This window comes from Heptranchias perlo, chromosome 28 (genome assembly GCF_035084215.1).
Source record: "Heptranchias perlo isolate sHepPer1 chromosome 28, sHepPer1.hap1, whole genome shotgun sequence".
Taxonomy (NCBI): Eukaryota; Metazoa; Chordata; class Chondrichthyes; order Hexanchiformes; family Hexanchidae; genus Heptranchias; species Heptranchias perlo.
Genome location: NC_090352.1, coordinates 26,596,048 through 26,616,780, shown reverse-complemented (window position 1 = coordinate 26,616,780; position 20,733 = coordinate 26,596,048). Strand labels below are relative to the sequence as shown.

The 20,733-nt window shown below is 37.8% G+C and overlaps 2 protein-coding genes across 3 annotated transcripts in view; one reads left to right on the top strand and one right to left on the bottom strand.

Annotated features, from left to right (window-relative positions):
* Positions 1–2,818, top strand: part of nsrp1 (nuclear speckle splicing regulatory protein 1) — a 38,259-nt gene extending 35,441 nt beyond the window's left edge. For both annotated transcript variants that reach the window (XM_068008251.1, XM_068008250.1), the window contains exon 7: positions 1,600–2,818. In XM_068008251.1, the coding sequence (XP_067864352.1) occupies positions 1,600–2,701 (1,102 nt within the window). In that variant the 3' untranslated portion in view covers positions 2,702–2,818. The remainder of the gene's footprint in view (positions 1–1,599) is intronic.
* A 2,571-nt stretch (positions 2,819–5,389) lies between these two features.
* slc6a4a (solute carrier family 6 member 4a) overlaps positions 5,390–20,733 on the bottom strand; it is a 50,381-nt gene continuing 35,037 nt past the window's right edge. Inside the window, exons 9-14 of the mRNA XM_068008248.1 lie at positions 19,924–20,036; positions 19,214–19,345; positions 17,119–17,218; positions 15,654–15,754; positions 12,234–12,401; positions 5,390–9,656 (exon numbers count right to left, since the gene is read on the bottom strand). Of these exons, the coding sequence (XP_067864349.1) occupies positions 9,579–9,656; positions 12,234–12,401; positions 15,654–15,754; positions 17,119–17,218; positions 19,214–19,345; positions 19,924–20,036 (692 nt within the window). The 3' untranslated portion in view covers positions 5,390–9,578. The remainder of the gene's footprint in view (positions 9,657–12,233; positions 12,402–15,653; positions 15,755–17,118; positions 17,219–19,213; positions 19,346–19,923; positions 20,037–20,733) is intronic.

Below are 20,733 nucleotides of genomic sequence, written 5' to 3'. Positions count from 1 at the left end.
TGACCTACACTTTTGCCCAACATCAGGATGTGGAGTCAAACTCATATCTACGTTAATTTCCTTATATGAGGACCTAGATTAAGCTGTTAGTGAGGAATAAGCCTTTACATAGCATTGAACTTGTGCATCGAAGTAGCTAGCAAGGTGCTATCCTGCTAGGTCTTTCCACCATGGTTTAGACAGGTGTTTGTCAACAGCTGACAAAACTCTTGAGAGGCATGGGACTGCAGAAGCCAAGTATGTGACTGTGTAGCCACTGTTGGAAGGTTAGATGTGCACTCATATTGTAGTCAGGAAGATGGTTGAAGTGCATTCATGAACTATGTAGTGAGTTGTGCGTGTCGCCATGCTGTTCAGGAAAAGTTCTCCTCCCTGCCCAGCAAGGCTCAAGCCCACACTTGTCAGTTGTCTAATGACCATTCAGTGACTATCTGCGGGGTGGGGGGTGCTGGGCTGAGACTGAGTAGGTAAACAAGACCTCTTTGGAATCAAGCTGGTTCTAAGGTGACATGACTGGCAATAGGAGATTGGAACTGGATGGTTACTTTTTGGAGATCAGAAGTGGATAGTTACTTAGCAGTCCGATACTTGAGACAGTTTAGCAGTACTCTAAGGCACTATTAATTGTCCAGCCAAGCAGTTAAACTCCAGCAGAACACACCATGGGGTCCTAAAGCCTTGGCTGTTGCCAACCTGCAACTATGTTCTCTGGGCTTGGACAGGTGGAATGTGCCCCTTACAGGGACATAATCAGGCAAAAGGACACAACTTAGGCAGGTTTTTCAGGTTTGTTTTGGAGACTCTTAAACATGGTGGGTCTGTGTGCATGTCAGGCATTGTGCCTGACCAAAAATAAAATAAAGTCTGGTATACATGAGCCAGTCCATCGATGGATGTTTCCCATCTGGTATAAAAGATCTTGAGTTTTGTGCATTAAGTAAATGAGAGGAATACTTAACATTTGGAGTACTGCTTCTTGTAGCAATGTTCCCCTGTAATGGGATCTAAAGCTGGACTTAGGAGAGTGGGTGTGATTTTAATTTGATTTAGTATGATTGTGAAGGAGTTGATAAATTGATGCTTGACTAAGAGTAATCAAGTTTGGGAGGTTGGAAAGTTTAAAAACATGGTCCATTTCTCAGCGTTACCATTCTGTACCTTGAACACACAATACTTCACCAAAAATTAGTGAAATCTAAATGGCACAGAGTAACTTATTTTTGAAACTTCTGGTCACCTTTGATTTTGTTACATGTGATATAGCTTGTCCGAATTTGAGTATAATTCTAGAAAAGTTTACTGTCGTGTGTCTTTAAATTAATTTTAAAATTGGAATGTTTCTAGAGATGTTGACCATTTAATACATAAATAAGACTTCTATCAAAATTTGGAAAGAGCTTTTGTCTTCCACAAGGTTTCTTGAAATCAGTCCACTAGATAATTTACTTATTCAGTAAATGAAAGTGTTTATCAAATAGAAATTTTAGTAGCATTTAGGGTCCTGGCAATTCCATCACTCATTTTATCTTAATTTTAAAAAAAACTTATATTTTACATAATTTTCTTAGTCAGAGTTACATTCTGTATTTGTCTCCTCAGTGTGAAAGAAGAACAATCAAGAAACTATCCTGATGAAAATGACTGTAAAATCCCTGATGGCATATCAATGTCTGTGGATAAAGTCAACCAAAGCCTAGATGCAGACAGTGACTTTGAAATTGACAGTGATGGTGACAACGAAGCTAAAAATGGCCAGAAAAGATGGGCTTCCAAAACAAGAAATGATGATGAGAGCTCAGAGATTAACGAAGAGAAGGCAAGAAGTCGTCAATACAGAAGGCATGTAGAGTCTTCTAGTGAGGAAGAGCAAAGTCACCATCAACGCATGGGCTATTCAACCAAAGAAGGCAGAAGTGAGAAAGGCAAGAGCCACTCAAAGAGTTACAGAGATAAGGAAAGGAACTGCAGAAGTGGGGAAAGTTCAAGCCATAAGGAGCACAAACATGACAAGGAAAAGCATAGAGAAAGAGATTATGGTAGAAAAGATAGAGAACGAGAAAAGTATAAAGATAGCAAAGATCAGAAGAGAACCAAGGAGGAAAAATCTAAAGGTAAAGATTACAACAGTGGAAGGGACGAGAGACACAGAGATCATGGAGAGAAGCATAAAGAAAGAGACGAGCAAGCGAGAAATGAAAAGCTCAAGGAACGAGAGCGGGACAAAGAGAAGTATACAAAGAAAGATGACAATAGAAAGGAAGAAAAATACCGAGAGCATGACCAAGAAGAGGGAAACCAGGACAAGGAGGTCCGTGGAAGAGAAACCTACGAAAGACCTGATGAGAAATATGGAAGCAGTGATATAAAGGAAGATAGCTCCAGTACTACATCAGAAAAAGAGAAACCTAGAAAACATGATCACAAGAGATCCAGATCGGAAGAAAAAGAAAGAGACGAAGAACAGAGTGTAGAAACAAGAAATAACGAAGAAGAGGACAAGAATCTGAATTTGTTGTGTGAGCAAAAACCAAAAGATGATCCAGAAAAGGAAACAAATGGGACTGTACACGCCCAACAGCTCAGCAAATTTTCCAAGCGCAGCAATCAAGAGACTATTATGTCTGCAAAAGAGCGGTATCTTGCAAGGCAGATGAACAGGGCTTCAACAAAGTCATATATTGAGCCAGAGGAAAATGAGTAGTTTTATTGGGACTGCTATCTACAGAAATTCAAATATATAAAATAATCTTTGGTGAAGGTTTTTGTGAAGTCTTGTATGAAACCATAATAATTATTAAAAACAATTCTTCACCTTCAAGTAGCAAGCCAAGATAATTGTGACATTGTGAATGAAAATGAATGGTGTAACACATCACTTTTGAATCAGTATTCCAGCATAGGTGTGTATATTTAGGTATTTTAAGGCAGACCATTTGCTGTTTGTTATCCCCCTAGAAATAAATACTTGGGGCTTAAAAGAGTATTGTAAACTGCATTCTGCTAAACTTGAGATTTTATTTATTAACTTAACACTTTCTTTATACAAGGGTAAAGCACTATGGTAAAACTATCAAACATGCTGCAATAATTGCAGACTACTGTAGATAGGGCATAGCTGTAAACACCTTGTTAAACTAAACTTGTTATAGCTGAAAAGTTTGGGTTTTTCCATAAATTTGATATTTAATTGAGAAGACTTTTGTGAGCTGGTATTTCATGACTACATTGAAAAAGGCTGAAACTCAGAAGGTCTTTGCAAAGTTCAACAGCCTGCTTTCTGTTAGCCTCTGATCTAGCAAGACAGTTCAACATTCTACTTGCTTTATTTATTGCTGCTCTGCAGTGATTTGACATTAACTGCCAAATCTAAAATGCTGCCAAATCTTTCAATTTCACCTTTTAGCTATTTCAACAAGATTGACTATCCAACTTTTCTTGGGGAAATAATCATAAGAAATAGTCAATGCTATACTAAATAAACACCTGCATCTCCAAATATTTAACATGGTATTGTGTTGTGGGTTACATGTATTGAGTATTGGACCCATGGTTCCTGCTCTTGATCTCTATCCAATGTTGCTTGCTTGGAAGTATGTGCACGGTGAGGACAGTATCACGCTTAGCTATAGCACTTTGTGCGGCCTGCTGATTGATGTAGCCGTCCAGCATTCACTTGAAGAATAATTACTTGGATGAGGTACTGGATGCCAACAATGCCCATTGAACTGTACGCCAACAAGGAGTTGGAATATTCTGGAGTGATGTTATTCAGTGTATCTAAAGCCCCACTAACAGCAGGTAAGTTATTTGCCTCCAAGACATTTGGGTTGAAGCATTTTCAATTTAGTCATGAAATTATAACCTTGCAAAAAGTTATTACTAAATTCATACAATATCTCAAATTTAGAGGCTTTTGTTCTGACTAACAGAGTAATCATCTGAAAGAGAAGAAAAAGGGATGACTAAGTCTAGGATCATCAAAAAAGATGCTGCTGGGTTAATTAGAGATAATGTCTCCTGATCCAGCCATTCAGATTGGTCTTAAAATTCCTTGTCCCCAAACCCCAGTCTGAGCTTCCCATGGGAAAAAAGCCATCTCCAGGATGTTGGCTGGTACTGTTCTCATTTCTAGCAGCAAGCGCATGCATCCCCCAGGGTCTGGGTAAACTATCAATGAGATAGATGTATGTCAATCAGAATGCATGATATTCAGCAAATTCCAAGAGCTGGAGAAAGACCAGGCAATCTGGGCACTTCTCTTGGAGATTCACAGAACAACTTACCATCCACAAGTGCCACACCCCCATAAAGCAGTGAGCTGACCAGCATCAATGACGCACCAAGAGTGAAGCACATCTCCACCCTAAATCTGCAGTGGATGGCAGCACAATATAAAATGCACTTCCTTACTAAAAATGGTGTCCTTCCCCCAGTCATAGCTAACAAACTATCTAGACGCATAATACCACCCAAATGTGTACAACTGAGTCAACAAATGCCAGTACCGAACCATGATTCTAAATTCTCTCAATGCAAACTAACTTCCACAAAGCTAAATTGAACAATTAGTTCTATTTGGTATGTAATATATCATATCGTACTAATGCTTTTTATGTAGACTGAAATATGTAAATTCCAAATTGCTAAATGAATATAACAAACAGTCTGATAAATTAATGCTATTCTGGCAGGGACCACCTGAATGTGGCTGGAGTATGTTAGGGAATTCATCACAGTGCAACTTGAAATTTTCTGTTTTCCACAGACCCTTGCAAAAAGGAGCAATTTGTTTTCAAATGTGAATATCGTCTGTGGCACCTTTTTGTGTTTCGTTATGTGGAACTTCAGTCTACAAAGTGAAACCAACTCCCCAAAATAGCAGGATTTATTTTGGTCTATAAGGATTATCTTCTACCAAACACAATAGGGAACAAAACCTTGTCTGCTCATATTGGAAGCTTTGTGACCTCATATACGTTGCAGATAGAACCATTTATTTTAAATTAATAGTACAGTTTAATTGTTATCTCTTGTCCTATCTCTTTATCTTTGACTTAGCTACAACACTTTGTTCTCTCTCCATTATCAGCCTGCCAGTGTATCAAGACTTTTTTTTTGTGAAAGAAGAAAAGTAAAATAACTCCAGAATGATTTCAAAAATTCCTCGCTAACTTCACAGGAAAATAAGCTTTCATTTAAAATATTACTTTTATATTTGTGTTTTCAAAAAAAAAGACAAGAAAGGAAAATTGCCATTTCACTGAGACCAACAATTCTGAAAATGAATAGCCCAGGTGAACTATGGTGGATGGGCAGGAAGCAACCAGAAGTGCATGTGATTTCTGCCTTGTTATATACAAGTTTAAGTTCCATTAGTTAAAGTGAATACTTTGGGAAATGATAAACTTTATTTAATAACCATGTAAAATAATAATAACTGTAGGCACACATTTGCATGACATAATTACAACAATTTAGAAATATAATTTGCATACATACAAAAGCTGGACAAAGACATTTGACAGTAACAGATGACTAACAGTTTCAATAAACACAGACTCAAGCAACAAATACAGTAGACATACAAAGATGGCTTGATACATTAGCAGTTGCATGAGCAAATCAATCAACCTCACAAATATGGAAATACTGTACTTAGTGAGTAAAACTTCACACACTAAAGAGCAGTTAACGATCTTTTCAATATGCAGCAAATTCCAACAGGTACATTTTTTTTTAAATGACTGGAACTCTAGCGCAAGAGTTGATCAAGAATCTATAATGTTATAGGGCATGAGTTTGTCAGCCAATCTGACAAGTTTATCCAGAATATTATTAGCCCCAGTTTACACATTTTTTGTATGTGTGTTGTGCTTACGTTGCGGAAAGCCTCATTGATAACCAATATGAAGCAAGATCTGAAATCGTTGTTCATTAGGAACATTTTGGACTGTGAAAACTAGTCAACTACAGGCACTTATCCCTGGGCTGAAGGAGGGAACAATTGCTCAGCATTCCCATTCCTGAAACCCATCCACTGATTCCTAATGGAAGTGCATTTATGTAGATGACATCAAAAACTATGGACTCATGATGCTCTAATGGCAACAAAGAATTTAAAGGTAGGTATTGTCCTAATTTATGACCACTTTCTGAATCCTTTATTGTACCATTTTTAACACCCTTTTAAAATTAAAGACAAAGTATACTTGACTGAATTATCCCATTATCCTAAATGTTCTGAAAGGAACCACCTCTCTTTATGCCCTAGAATTGTCCAAGGAAGTCATCAACGAATGGAACTTAAAAGACATCACAGACTGAGCAGTTCCACACACAATGTCAGCGTCCATGCTGCCTCTAACTAAACAGAGTAACGAGATACTGATAAGTGTGTCTATTACATTTAGGATTATGGGGTAATTTACTTGAGTGTACTTGTCCTTCAGTTCTCTAATCCAAGTATTTTACTGTAGAGTTTGTACAGTTACCTAAATCAAGAGATTGTCAGAGCTAGTTTTGACTAAGACCCAAACAACAACTTGTTACCAAAGCTGCTTACTTAAATTATAAGAATATGGGTTACTGTTGAGGGACTTTGCCTAATTTGGTGAATCCTTTTCCTGCCAAAATTTATAAAGAATTAGTTTGCAGAGCAAAAGAATTATATCAGAAAAATTATTTCTAAATACATAACCAGCAAAAACACCACTTGTAATTAAGCCTCATGGCACATCTCAATGAAATTCATTTTGCCTCTGGTGAAGCAGAGGTTATTTATTCCAATGATACAAGATAATTGTGAGCTGTACTCCAGCCTTCTATCACAGGTTCAAATACCAGCCTCTACTAACATCACAACATAGTTTTCTAATGGATGATGAGCTGCAATCTCAACTGAAGGAGTAAGGGGAAGGAAAGGGCTCCACCCCAGTACTTCCTAGTGGTCAAACAAGAAATGGCATTGATGCTGCTCTTGCAGGTGGGCCCGACCATTCAAGTCATCATGCCCTGGTGGTGGAAAAAGTTGTCTGTTGCAGAGGCAAATTGGGGAAATAAAAATGAGATTGCTACAGTTTATCATTTTAGGAATTGATCATTTAGCTTCCCCAATTTTTGTGGGGGGGGGGGGGGGGGCGGGGTGCAAAGAGAATTTTCATTTCTATTCCACTAACAAAATAAAGTGTGTACCTAGTACAAGTCATTAAGGGGTTAATCTGTGCTAAAACTAATCAATACTTAGTTCACTAGATGGAGTGTTTTGCTGCACTGTGTATGTGGAAACTTTGATATTACAAATCTTAAGCTTGCCAACTTTTGCAATATTTGCACTGCCCTTTTAATTGGCTGGTCCCATTCATCTGCTGGATCTCAGTAATTAATGTTTAAATTGATTTTACAGACAATTACATTCTTGTGCTACTGATCCTGACTCTCAAAAATAAAATACAGTGATCGGTATACTGCATAGCAGAAGCCCCTTGCCAGGAACATATATGTTAGGGGAACATTATTAATCTATTTCAGAAATGTTTTTATATTATTAAATGTTTTTTGTTTTATTAAAATACTTTTCATACTTGGCACAAGCAACAGAACAGTAACCGCAGGGGAGACTGCAGCCAATTAATTCAATCCTCCCCGCTATACAAGAATGAAATAGGTGCCTACACTGAGAAGAAAACAAAAATCAAAGAAACATTTTGTTGGGTGATGCAGGAAGACAAAAAGGGCTAGTAGGGTAACAATCACAAATGTTTCACTTTGACTGCTTCAGATCAGTCATTTGGTCTAGCCATTTAAAAAAAAAACAAATTGATGTTTTGAACAAAGTAAGATGGATGACCTTAACAGTTGCAGTGGTTCACATTTGCCTGTGAGTGGTGCTTTGATTAGAAGAAACTTAACCTACACAGCCTAGTGTTTGGATAAACTGCCACTATTTCAATATGGCCTTAGAAAAATAACAGTACTACCCATCCTGAGCAGAAAATCATATAGAATATAAACACACGAGCTCTGTCCGTGAGAGTACACAATTAACGTCCTTTTAATTGACTGAATTAGGTAGAAGTGACTGCTGTTAAGGACGTAGTGCTGAAATGTTGCCAGAACAGTTACGTGGATGAGTGATGGTGCTTTTTAGCTCACTACATAATGTAAAGCAGTAACTCCAATTTAATGTTACTGTAGTTGTCCTTTATTTGCAATAGGAATCTCAATACCCCATACACAGAATTAGACTTTTTCATGTCAAGAGGGAAGATTTTGTTGCATCATGAAATTTGCCTCTCTGCCTTTTACAATGGTTGTTAGGCATCGTAATTTGGACCAAGCATGCATGCTTAGCGCATTAGTGAGATAATGGTATGGGCCACCTTGTAACCTCCAGGATAACATTTGTAACACCTTGGTCCTGAACAGAAATCAGTAAATAGGATACAAATTCCACACAGATTCATATTTTTTTTAAATGAACAGCTCAGCCAAATATGCAAAGACTAAGGATTATGTTACTATGTGGTTGTAAATTAATGTAATTTGAATTATAGCCATCTTGTCTGTGGATGTTGCTGTTTTTATTAATTGACATTCCCCCTTTTACATATCGAATTACTGATGTTATTTGACCAGAAAGTCCAGCATAACCGTCGCATTTATTTTAAAGTACAGTATTTAAGCCTGTCTTGAATTTATTTTTAATTTAAAAAGCATGTATTGCAATGTTTTGTAAAAATTATATTCATTTCCTTTGATATGTTTAAACAGAAAATAATTTATGTACAAAAACTAAAGTTTACTATTCCAGTTATCTTTTCCTTTGAGTGACTTAGAATGTTTCCTATTTACCTGCATTTGTTTTTAAAAAAAACAATGACCTAATATGGAAGGAATAAGGCACCCTGAACATAGATGTGACGTACTCCATCACACAACCGAAAATCAGGCTCGTGACTACATTTGGATTAAAAGTGGACAAGTCAACAGCTTGTTTTAAGATTTACAATTTTAAACAATGCACAAGCCAATTACAATGACTTCAAGTGACCTTTAACAACCCAACAAAAATCCAGCTTATGTTAAAATCAAATTTATAATTAACTGAAATGTTGCTTTGGAGGCTTGGTCATAAAAAAAAATTCTAATCTATTGTAATTCACCAATAAATTGCTTACCTACAAATACCAATTACTCAGTAAAATACACAAACTACATCATAAAAGGACATAGCAACAGTATGCAAACACTGGTATTCATTCTTATAAAAACAATGTGTAGTATAATGCCCTGTGGGCAGTAAAAAGAAATGAGTACATTTTTCTGACTTTTATCATTTTGTGTGTGTGTGTATAATTAATTAATTGTATGTGTGGGGTAATATTTAATGGACCCCAGTACAGTAATACAACCCAAAAATCTAAAGAATTTGAAGGGAGTACTGACATCATTAAGCTGCATTTTGAGGATCACTGTGTCTCCTTGTGTCTATTACTCAGGGCATGTTTTTTGACCTCTTAATGCCACTGGCTGAGTTGAGTAGTCAGTCCAAGAAGTTATGGGCACTCACTATGCCTGTATCAAACAGTATTCAGGTGGACACCAGAATTAGGAGTTTCACTTTCTTCAACTTCTGGAGTTATGCTTCTCAAAATCCGCTGTTAAAGAAAACAATTAAAAGGCAAATTACAAGTAAGTTAGTGAATATAATTTATTTGCTATACAATAAAAAGTCACTGCTCCTAGAATCAATATGGTATAAAATACATAAGTGATTATAGAATAGATTTGAATCAAAGAAAAGATAAATTTCTCTTTCTGGTACTGGGCTTACTAGTATACTATATGTGCAGTGTGTACGGATGTTGTAACACAAGTTGTATAACAGCACTGCTTCAAATTTACAGAACAGTTTGCCTGACTGCAGCCTGACACATTAAATCTAACACAGCAACATAAACATCCTGGCTTCCATCCTGTATCGTGTCTGCCATGTTGTTCATAGACCAACATCTTATCTCCTTGACACAAAAGTTACAAATTGGTACTATTTGCTTCACAGTCCTTTATCAAATTGCTTAAGCTCCCCAGCAACGACAACTCTTGCAGCAGAAGTTAATGCTCTATTGTTTTAAAAATACAACCTAAAATTTGCATTAGGGAACTTTTAATCATCTTCAACATAATACAGACCAACTCTCCCAGTAGTGGAGGAATGAACTACATGCTGTGAGACTGAGCCACACAGGTCAGGAAGGTCCTAGGCTTGATCTTTCTAGGGTGAAGCAGCTGGACAGCAGCAAGTTGCTTCAATTGGCTGTGGTATCCCTGGGTATGGGGAGGACAGAAAATCATTCATAATTGCTATCCACTGGAAATAGGTATGTGTGGGGAGAGATTTGCTGCCATTGGTTGAGGATAGAACTGAATAGACCTCTAGCACTAACTATTGAGGCTCAGACATGAAAAAATGGCCACTTGAGTATAGTTTCTGAGAGGCACCACTTTCAGTGGAATGTTGCCTCCTTCAGGAAAGTAAGAGTAAAGACTGAGAATACAGGAGGGAAGGAAGTGCTATCAATAGCCCACGAAAGCTTACAACAGTAGTTTACAATATATAATTAATTAATCGAATGGACATAACTAATTCATGACATGATCGTTTATCAGCTGTGAAGTTGGGTTCCCTTTGGGTGTAAATATCAAACAACTAGTGTGAGTGTTTTATCTGTTGAAATGAAGAACCAATTGATCTGTTTTTGATTGAGGGAGGAAAATCAAAAATTGTCAAACTCGGAATGGGGCTTGAACCTACAATCATCTGACTCAAAGGCAAGAGTTCTACCAACTGAACTAAAATAACATCGAAGACAAGTGACTAGCTGAGCAATACAGACAAGGATTTTCTCAGATTCAATACTTGGTATGTGCTGAGTTATCCGATCTCAACAGGGTTTGGTTGGGGCACTACAATGTGGTCCTGGGTTAGGAAAATCAGCCTATGCTCCTGCTTCTTAATGCTTTTCAGCAACCCTTGCTGGAAGAATGTGTAAATAATTTGTATGAGGACAGGATTGGGTTCAGCTGTGCCTCCATTTGCGGTTCAATAGATTTGTCCTCTTTTACTGTCTTAGTGATGTGCTGCACTATGGGTCTTGACTTTTCACCTTAGTAGTTGTACAAGACATTAGTTAGGCCACACTTGGAATACTGTGTACAGTTCTGGTCACCCTATTATAGAAAGGATATTATTAAACTAGAAAGAGTGCAGAAAAGATTTACTAGGATGCTACCGGGACTTGATGGTTTGACATATAGGGAGAGGTTGGATAGGCTGAGACTTTTTTCCCTGGAGAGTAGGAGGCTTCGGAGTGATCTTATAGAAGTCTATAAAATAATGAGGGGCATAGATAAGGTCGATAGTCAAAATCTTTTCCCAAAGGTAGGGGAGTCTATAACGAGGGGGCATAGATTTAAGGTGAGAGGGGAGAGATACAAAAGGGTCCAGAGGGGCAATTTTTTCACTCAAAGGGTGGTGAGTGTCTGGAACGAGCTGCCAGAGGCAGTAGTAGAGGCGGTTACAATTTTGTCTTTTAAAAAGCATTTGGACAGTTACATGGGTAAGATGGGTATAGAGGGATATGGGCCAAGTGCAGGCAATTGGGACTAGCTTAGTGGTTTTAACTGGGCAACATGGACATGTTGGGCCGAAGGGCCTGTTTCCATGTTGTAAACTTCTATGATTCTATGATTCTAGTTGAGAAACAGAGACTGTCTAGGTTCACAGAGTCCTGAAGTTGCGAGAGACAGGACAGCAGATTGGAGAATTGAGCGCTCCCATTGACAAAGACTCCATACTGCAATTTTAGGACAATGAAGAATGACCAATGAGCGAGTTACTGCAGGGTGTCTGAGGTCTGTGGAACTGTACCCCAGCAAGGAGTCAACAACTTCAATGGTGGAGGAGAAAATATTGGCAGAAAAGGAGCAGAAAAAAAGCATACAAATCCTTTCTACATCTAAGCAATGAGTAGAATATCAAACACATCACTGAAAATACACGTGAATAAGCAAGTGAACATTTCAACATGTGAACACGGCAACAGTCAGTCAATCTGTTGACTCTTGCATAGTTCCCTTGGAGTAATCTGAACATTCTGTTCTCTCTCCATGTTCCTTTCCCCACTAGTTAGTAAAACTGAATATTAATATTTATTTGAACATCTGCCACATACCTGTTTAAATGTTCCTGGAGTAATTATAATTTTGTAAACCATGTAGGACAGAACACAGATAAATGATGAAGTACCAATGCAGTAGCCAACTACTGCAGTCCAATAAGGGTAAGTGTAGTTAAAGAGCTTAAGTTCTAGAGGAGTTGACAGGAAACTGGCAATGATGAACTGTTGAAAAATAGAACAACTGTTGTTAATGGAAAGATAGAAACAATCAAATCCAAACAGATTTACAACACTTTGTATTTCTCCGCTGCCAAACAGCTTAATTTATTTTACAGTTTGATGGTGCTATTACGAAACAGCATTCACACAATTAGGGTTTGACAAAAATCAGCCATTTCAGTGAGAAAGTTGTATGAAACATTGAATATTGGCATTTAATTTATAATGAGTGCTCCCAGATCAGATATAACATGGGTTAGATATAGTTCCGTTTCCCAAGACCCTTCTAAATTGTACCTTTAGCTCCAAGTTCAGAAGAGCCTTTGCCAAAGCAGTGTAGCAATTTATTTAATTCCTGTGTTCAATATTTCTCACCTTCATTCATCTCCAAATTGTATTTGTAGTGAAATATGGGAACCTTATACAATATTTTGTTTCATAGTTTTAGAATTGTTTTAAGTAAAGATTTGCAGTAAGTGGGACATAGTTTAACACAAATCCCTCTTTGTGTCTCTTTTTCTTCACTATCAGTGTCATTCCACGATCTAAGATTGGCTGACAGGACATGTGCTTGCCTTGGACTAAAACTGACCATCAATTTTTCTCTTCTCCCAAAATAGACCACTTCCTATGAAACAGTGCAAGTGTCGAAGACCATAACTCATTCAGGCACAGATATGTTGGTGGTAACCATACCAATGGTTCGTGTCAAACTGTGTCACAGTAGTATTGGTTATTGTTCATACTTCTTGGAACCAAGTGTCCTTGCTTACATATAAACAATGTTGCTTTGAAGCTATTAATTTGATGAGACTTCTCAGCATTTTCATTGAATGGATAGTAGCCTCTCACAACCTATGAACTTCACCAGACATAACACAGGCAAATTCATTACTTGTGTTATGTAGTCAGTTATCTTATACAAATGTGATGTAGTGTAACACTACATATCTTCGTAATGATTAACTACTATATCTAGTGGACCAACTGTAAACTGATGAAATTCATCTAAACATCACAACTGTGAATGAGGTAATGAATTGATGAGATGGCCTGGGATCTAAACACACCATCATCTGATCATGAAGTGGCTGTCACCTTTTATCACTATGAAACTAAATGGGTTCACAAAAGTTAAATATATATTTTGAGTTTGGTACACAAGCTGTTCTTGAATCTTCAAGTTTTCCTTGCCAAAACCCATTTTTAAAAATACTTTTCTTGCTCTTCATTTTATGCATTCATGCTTCATAACTATAAAATAGCTTTGAGAAACCACATCTGGATATCTGCAGGGTAATGTTCATAACTGCCAGAAAAAGAGCAATAAAATCTATTTTTTTGCTATCCAATTCTCAATAAATGTAGGCTTATGAGGGCAGTACAATGGAATCCAATTAAAATCAACTTGGATAAAATATCAACTCATACTTCAGATCAACTTTTTCCAAGTACAAGACCATTTGCTGCAGTGTCATATATGTAGGAAAGCAAAAGCATAAATCAAGCTGTTTGCGATAAATACTTTCAGTTCAGTTATTTTAAGATTGAGTGTTTTCAACAAACTATTTCTTTAAACGATGAATATCAATGGCATAATTGAGGGAACTGGCTTAGAGCAGTTACTGAACTTAAGAATTACAAGGTAGTTATCAGTATACAGTTATTAACCCACAAGGATCAGTTTCATATATGTTAATTCATGCTTCCTCACACTGTAGGGCTCAGAAATTCCTCCAAGCCAGTTTCACTGATGCTAATTAGCACTCACATTTAAGCAAAAAATCATCAGAACAATCCAGATAAAAAGATGCTGATGATAATCTTCTTTAGCTGATTTTAAAAGGGGGGCCATGAAGATATCATTCACATTTTAATTTACAATTCATGCCATCCTCTACTCTTTCACAATAAGTAAGAGAGCTGCTCTTTGACTCGTCTCTGGTCAATGAGGTACACTTCTAAAACTAGTTCATGTCTCAAATGAGCGAAACCACTGGCCATGTTATTTGGGAGAATAATACCTCCACAAGACTTCTTTCATATTAATTAAGTTCAAATCCCACTGAATCTTTTTTCCTTCTGCCAAATTGAAAGTGATCTGTATTAGAAAGAAGCCTGGTTTGTTTCAACAGTAAGAACAACTTGCATTTATATGGCACCTTTCATGACCTTAGGACACCCCAAAGTGTTTCACAGCCAGTGAAGTACTTTTTTGAAATGCAGGCACTGTTGTAATGTGGGGAAAAGCAGCAGCCAATTTGCACACAGCAAGGTCCCACAAACAGCAATGAGACAAATGACCAGATAATCTGGTTTTTGGTTGTGTTGGTTAAGGGGTAAATGTTGGCTTGGACAGCTGGAGAAACTTCCCTGCTCATCTTTGAAAAGTGCCATGGGATTGTTTATGTCCACCTAAATAGGGGGACGGGACCTCAGTTTAACATCTCTCCTGAAAAACAGCATCTCCATCGGTGCAACGCTCCCTTAGTACTGTGCTGCTGTGTCAGCTTAAATTATGTGCTCAAGTCTCTATAGTAGGGTTTTAACCTATAACCTTCTGACTCAGAGGCAAGAGTGCTATCACTAACTCAAGGCTGACATTTAACATAGAAAAATTGTCCTACGTACTTCACAGAGGTGACAGGAAAAACATGTAATGTCATGGCTGTCATAAAGATTGAGATATGTTGTAATAATTTGCTTGACAAGTATCTAAGATAGATTTAACTGACAGGGAAGAGAAAGAAAATACCATAGACCTGCTACAAAAGTTCTATCCTTGAGCATCTAAGATACCCAAGACCATTTGATTTGTAAGGATCAGTAAACTCGGGGGCTGTGTACTGAAGTACGTTCAAGAACACTGTCATTTCACCTTTGGGTCGAGCCAAAAAGAGAGGAAAGACCTCTTTCCCAACAGCTGTTAAAGATCTTACATGAAATTAATTGTTTCAATCCAATGTCCATTGGATGCAGCATACATCTGGTTTCACATTTGGCACCAAATGAAGTGTTTGGCCATAGTGCCCAGAAAGACAGAGCATGTGTAAGCAGAAAAATCAGTCTGATCCAGTACAGGGCACCTCGTTGAGGTTGGGAATTAGCAGTATTGTTTCAATGCTGGGGAAAGTTTTGCATCTGTTGTCAGTTTCCCATGCCCTGACACAAGTGGCTCATCTTACTTAGTACGAAATAACACAAAGAGGAATCAGTAACAAGCTGACTAAGTATTGTCCTCAAGGTCAATCTTACCAGAAGGAAAATTGGGCTAATAGCAACCCAGCATATCTGCCAGTACCAGCCGGGGCTGAAACCAAGCATTTCTTTAATGTCCGTGCAGAAACGCTTCATTCCTAAAGTAGTAAGAACAGAAAAGAAAGTGAACATGAATCAAGTCAAACAGATCAAAGTTCTATTTACAGCCATTCTTTATTTACATAATCCCTCCTGGTAATTCTGTATGAGAATGCATCGACCTATTTTAAATATTTGAAGTTTAACTGAAAGCTTTTCTAATACTTATTCCATCACCTGTGGCATTACATACAGGGAGTCGAAACTACATGTAGTCTTCAGGTGAAAGTCAGAGGATGGGGGAGAATTCGAGCGGGATGTGCAAATGTAATTCAGTCGCCATTTTAAAGTCACATGTCTGTCTTTGATTTTATATTATTATTCACAGTTAAATAGTAAAAGTACTTATATTATTATAGTGCCTTTAACTTAGGAAAACTTCCCAATTTCACAGAGGCGTCAATAAAAAGAAATGGACTCCAACCCAAAGGCAATATTAGGAGGGGTGACCGAAAGCTTGGTCAAAGAGGTGGGTTTTAAGGAGGAGAGGCCCATATCACTTCGGTTGGTGGATCATGTAATACTTTGAGTAATTAATTTTTTCCTGACACCTGTTCTAAATTTTTATTTTTCACCAATTTCCATTTATGTCCTGTTCTAACTTTCCTGACTTATTTTAAATAACCCGAGTTTACCTTATCTATAGCATTTATTATTTTGTATACTTTAATGAAATCCTCACCTCTTACCTGGCTTTTTTCTAGACTGTAAAGCTCAAACTTACATGGAAATTACAGCACAGAAACAGGCCATTTGGTTCAACTGGTCTATGCCAGTGTTTATGCTCCACATGAGCTGCCTCCCTCCCTACTTCATCTAACCTTATCAGCATACCCTTCTATTCCTTTCTCCCTCATGTACTTATCTAGCTTCCCCTTAAATGCATCTGTGCTATTCGCCTCAACTACTCCATGTGGTAGCAAATTCTACATTCTAACCACCCTCTAGGTAAAGAAGTGTCTACTGAATTCCTTATTGGATTTCTTAGTGACTACCTTATATTTATGGCCCCTAGTTTTAGACTCCCATCTTCTTTATGTCTTCCTATCTCATCACCTTTACACTTGGGATCAGTCTTACCGAGTTTTTTGTTGCATCCTTTATAATGCAAGCATATCTTTTTAGTGGCATGGTTACCAAACTGAACACTTTATTGTAAGCATGGTCTGATCAGTACATTGTAAAGCATCATCAGGAGAAATCAGTAGGCAAGGACAATCCATGAAAACCCTTTAAGCTCTGAGCTTCTTGTGCTCCTCAAGTGTGAAGTGATTTGGAACATGTTTCACAATTCTATCTCTGCCAAACTAGTATTCAAATATCCCCAATGCTGTGCATTTTTCATTTGCGTAAAGTAACTTACCATAAAACCAAGACACGGCTATTGATTCCAGAAACACAACAGCAATGACAGCAGCTCCTGTAGCATATCCTTCAAAAAATTTCACCACATATGCCCCACCCTAAAATGATAGAAATGTATGACATTTACCAATTAATGCACTGTATAGGAGAGGAACATTGTATTTACATTAAAAACATGATGATCTTCATCTTCATTTGACTTTTCTTTTCCTTCAGTAAGCTTGTTGAAGACTTATGGAACTGCATCTGTTTCGTATGCACTCGACACATAGAATTATCCAACAATGGCAAATTTTATTGGTAAAAATATGAGAGTTTTGAAAAGCAAAATAGAAGGGGGGATTTTAATTCCCTTTGCCCAACAGGAACCTGATGGAACGGGAGATAAAACTGAGGTACTTTTTGGCACTCAGATACAGCCTCATAGCTGTTTAACAACAGGCAGTTGAGGTGTCCGCCTAACTCAGGCAGATGCCTCATAAGTATACGCAAATAGGGGTCCTATTGCTCAGAGGGGACCCCGAGGCAATTTTAATGGCCTACTAGCGTCCACTGTGGTTTGCCACAAAAAAAACCTCCAGTCAATTCATGAATCTGGAGGAGAACATTGTGGGCAGCATCAAGGTGGAAAGTGAGGGAGACACATTTTAAGATGAAAAGGGCAGCAAACAAAGCTGGCATTATAGAATTCCATCTTGGGAATATGAAGACAGGTTAGAACCGACACAGCGGCATCAGAAAATATCTTATTGCTTAGCCAGGCAGCAGTAACGGCTCAAAATCACAAGATGCATCACAAGAATTTGTGAAAATTCAGACAGGCTATATCCAATTATGACAAGGCTGAAGAAGAGGAGAATGAGTGTGGTCTTAGGACCCAAGTTAAAAATAGAAAATGACGCACAAAAGGTCAGTTAGCGACTGAAAAAGACAGGCTAGCATGTTGGGTGGGGCTTTCATCAGAACTGCATTTTTTTTATCAGAATTTTAATCTCTAGTTTCAAAATTGTGATTCTGATATCTAAAGACAGGATATTCTTGCACTGTGCTGATAAAATGTGGGTAGTTTTGTACACATGTGAAGGTATGGAAGTCTGGTTCAACAAGGATCAACTGTTTTAACCCAGTTATTCTACAGGTATAACTTCATTCATTTTAATGTTGAAGTAGTCCTCTGGCCATGTCAGGGAGCAATCCACATCATTCACCTGAGGAAGGAGGAAGCTTCCGAAAGCTTGTGAATTTAGAATAAAATTGCTGGACTATAACTTGGTGTTGTAAAATTGTTTACAATTGTCAACCCCAGTCCATCACCGGCATCTCCACATCAGGGAGCAATGAGGCCGAGAAGATCAGCAACCAAATGCTATGTTAGCTCAATAGTTAGGTATTTGCACCACAGCAGTTACAGTAAATAACTAAAGCATTTGCCTCACAACTTGAAGATAAACAGTTGTGTAACAGTTCTCCTAAAAGAAATTTCTGAGTTGTTTGGTTGGGGGGGGGGGGGGGGGGTGGGGGGGGGGAAAGAGGGAACAGGATGGAGAAAATTGGCTACGATTTGAATCTTGTCCTGCACAAATGTTACTACTCTAATACATCTGCTAATGATAGGAATGGTTGTGTCTACGGAGAAGTCTACAGGCCAAGCTCTCCTGCTCTTTTAATCAAGGAAAATAACTTGGAGCTGTGGAGAGGACTAACTTAGCGACAGGAATGAACTACGTGGCTAACTGTTTGAAAGAATCTGTTTGAATTTACCTACATCAATAAAACAAAACAACAAAATAAAAAATACTTTCCATTTTGGTTACTTGCTGCTGTTAACTCAAAGCTTTAGTCTGTCGTTTGCCCAAATGTTAAACTAAGTTGTAAGATAAGGGCTGGGTGAATCACCTCTGGTGTACCACTTAATATTTTTGCAGAAAGTAAACTGTGATCAGGCAAAGTACAAATTATGTTTACTTAACTTGAATTTATAAAAATACTGGCACCAAAGTAAATATATCCATTATTAAGCACGCTCTAGTGTAATTAGAAGGAAGAGGGGAACCACCTGTAGTTTACCACTTTTAAAAAACCTTTGCACTTACATATGTAAGGGTGCTCAAAGCTCCCAAATAGCAGACTATGACCAGGCCAAGCACAAACCATTCACGCCGTTTTCCAAGTGTCTCTGAATATTCATCCAGTACTGCAGTTATCACTCCTTCCAGGCCAGCAAACTAGGAATAAAAACAAAAAACTTACCAAAATAATAGGCATTCCTATTTTACAGAAAGACCTTTACCACAATGAATTGTAAAGCCAAACAGCACACAGCAACTGTTCATTTGTTGTCACTGTTTATATTATTACTTATTCTGCATATATTGGGCTAGAGTTTCCGCAAGATTGCATTGATTTTATCAGCGCAATCTGGCCAGATCAGCACAAAAGATCGAGGAATTGCGATGTATGCTGGGCGTAAATTATGTCCAGCTTAATTCGAGTTTCCGCGATCTTTTGCGCTGGTTCAAAAATCATCACGCTGAATCCGGCCCAACCCCAAATGAAATAACGAGGATGGCAAGTTTCCACTGATTGCGCCCGCCAGCAGCTGTTCGGTGAGGGTCTTCAAATTAAGCTAGTTTTCTTAGACGTTAAAAAATATTTAATTTAATAAGAACCTGACTAGTGTACATGCTCCCTCAGGTCTTGAAATATGAAAGTGATCAATACTATTGAACCATAAAGAATTATATTAGATGACTAATGGGATAATTTGTATAATAATAATTTGTAGATAATTTTTTTTGCTTACCGTACTGTCCAAACCCAATGTAATCAGCATTAGGAAAAATATTATGGCGAAAAATGTGGACGCAGGCATATTGGCTATCGCCTCTGCATAAGTGATGAAAAGCAGACTTGGCCCTGGGAGGAAAAGGACAGAAGCAGATTACAAACTAACCAGACTAACATTCTGTTAATACTGTCTTCCTCTGCATTCTAGCTTCTTGCTCGGTTGTATCTTTCTGCAGTGTGGGAACGAGGTAAGTAGGCTACATACTCGCACGAAGCTTCCATTACTCTTAATGTTACTCGTAAATCAGCAGGTGAGACTTTAACATTGGACGAGATAGTCAGAAATGACTGATATTCACCCAGTTACTGTCTGAAAACCAATGAAATTCTGTCCATGCATTTGGCTGGCACACTTAAATCATGATGTGGAGATGCCGGTGATGGACTGGGGTTGACAATTGTAAACAATTTTACAACACCAAGTTATAGTCCAGCAATTTTATTTTAAATTCACAAGCTTTCGGAGATTTTCTCCTTCCTCAGGTAAATGTTTCAAGATCTCCTTGAAGCCTACATAAATGCGTAGGCTTCAAGGAGATCTTGAAACATTTACCTGAGGAAGGAGAAAATCTCCGAAAGCTTGTGAATTTAAAATAAAATTGCTGGACTATAACTTGGTGTTGTAAAATTGTTTACAACACTTAAATCAGACATTGCTGGGATCATATGCACTTTATTGTATTGGCAAACTAATTTTTACACTTATAGCTCTTGGAGAGCCATCCATAAAGTATATTATAATAAGGTGGGGGGGGTTTATGTTTTC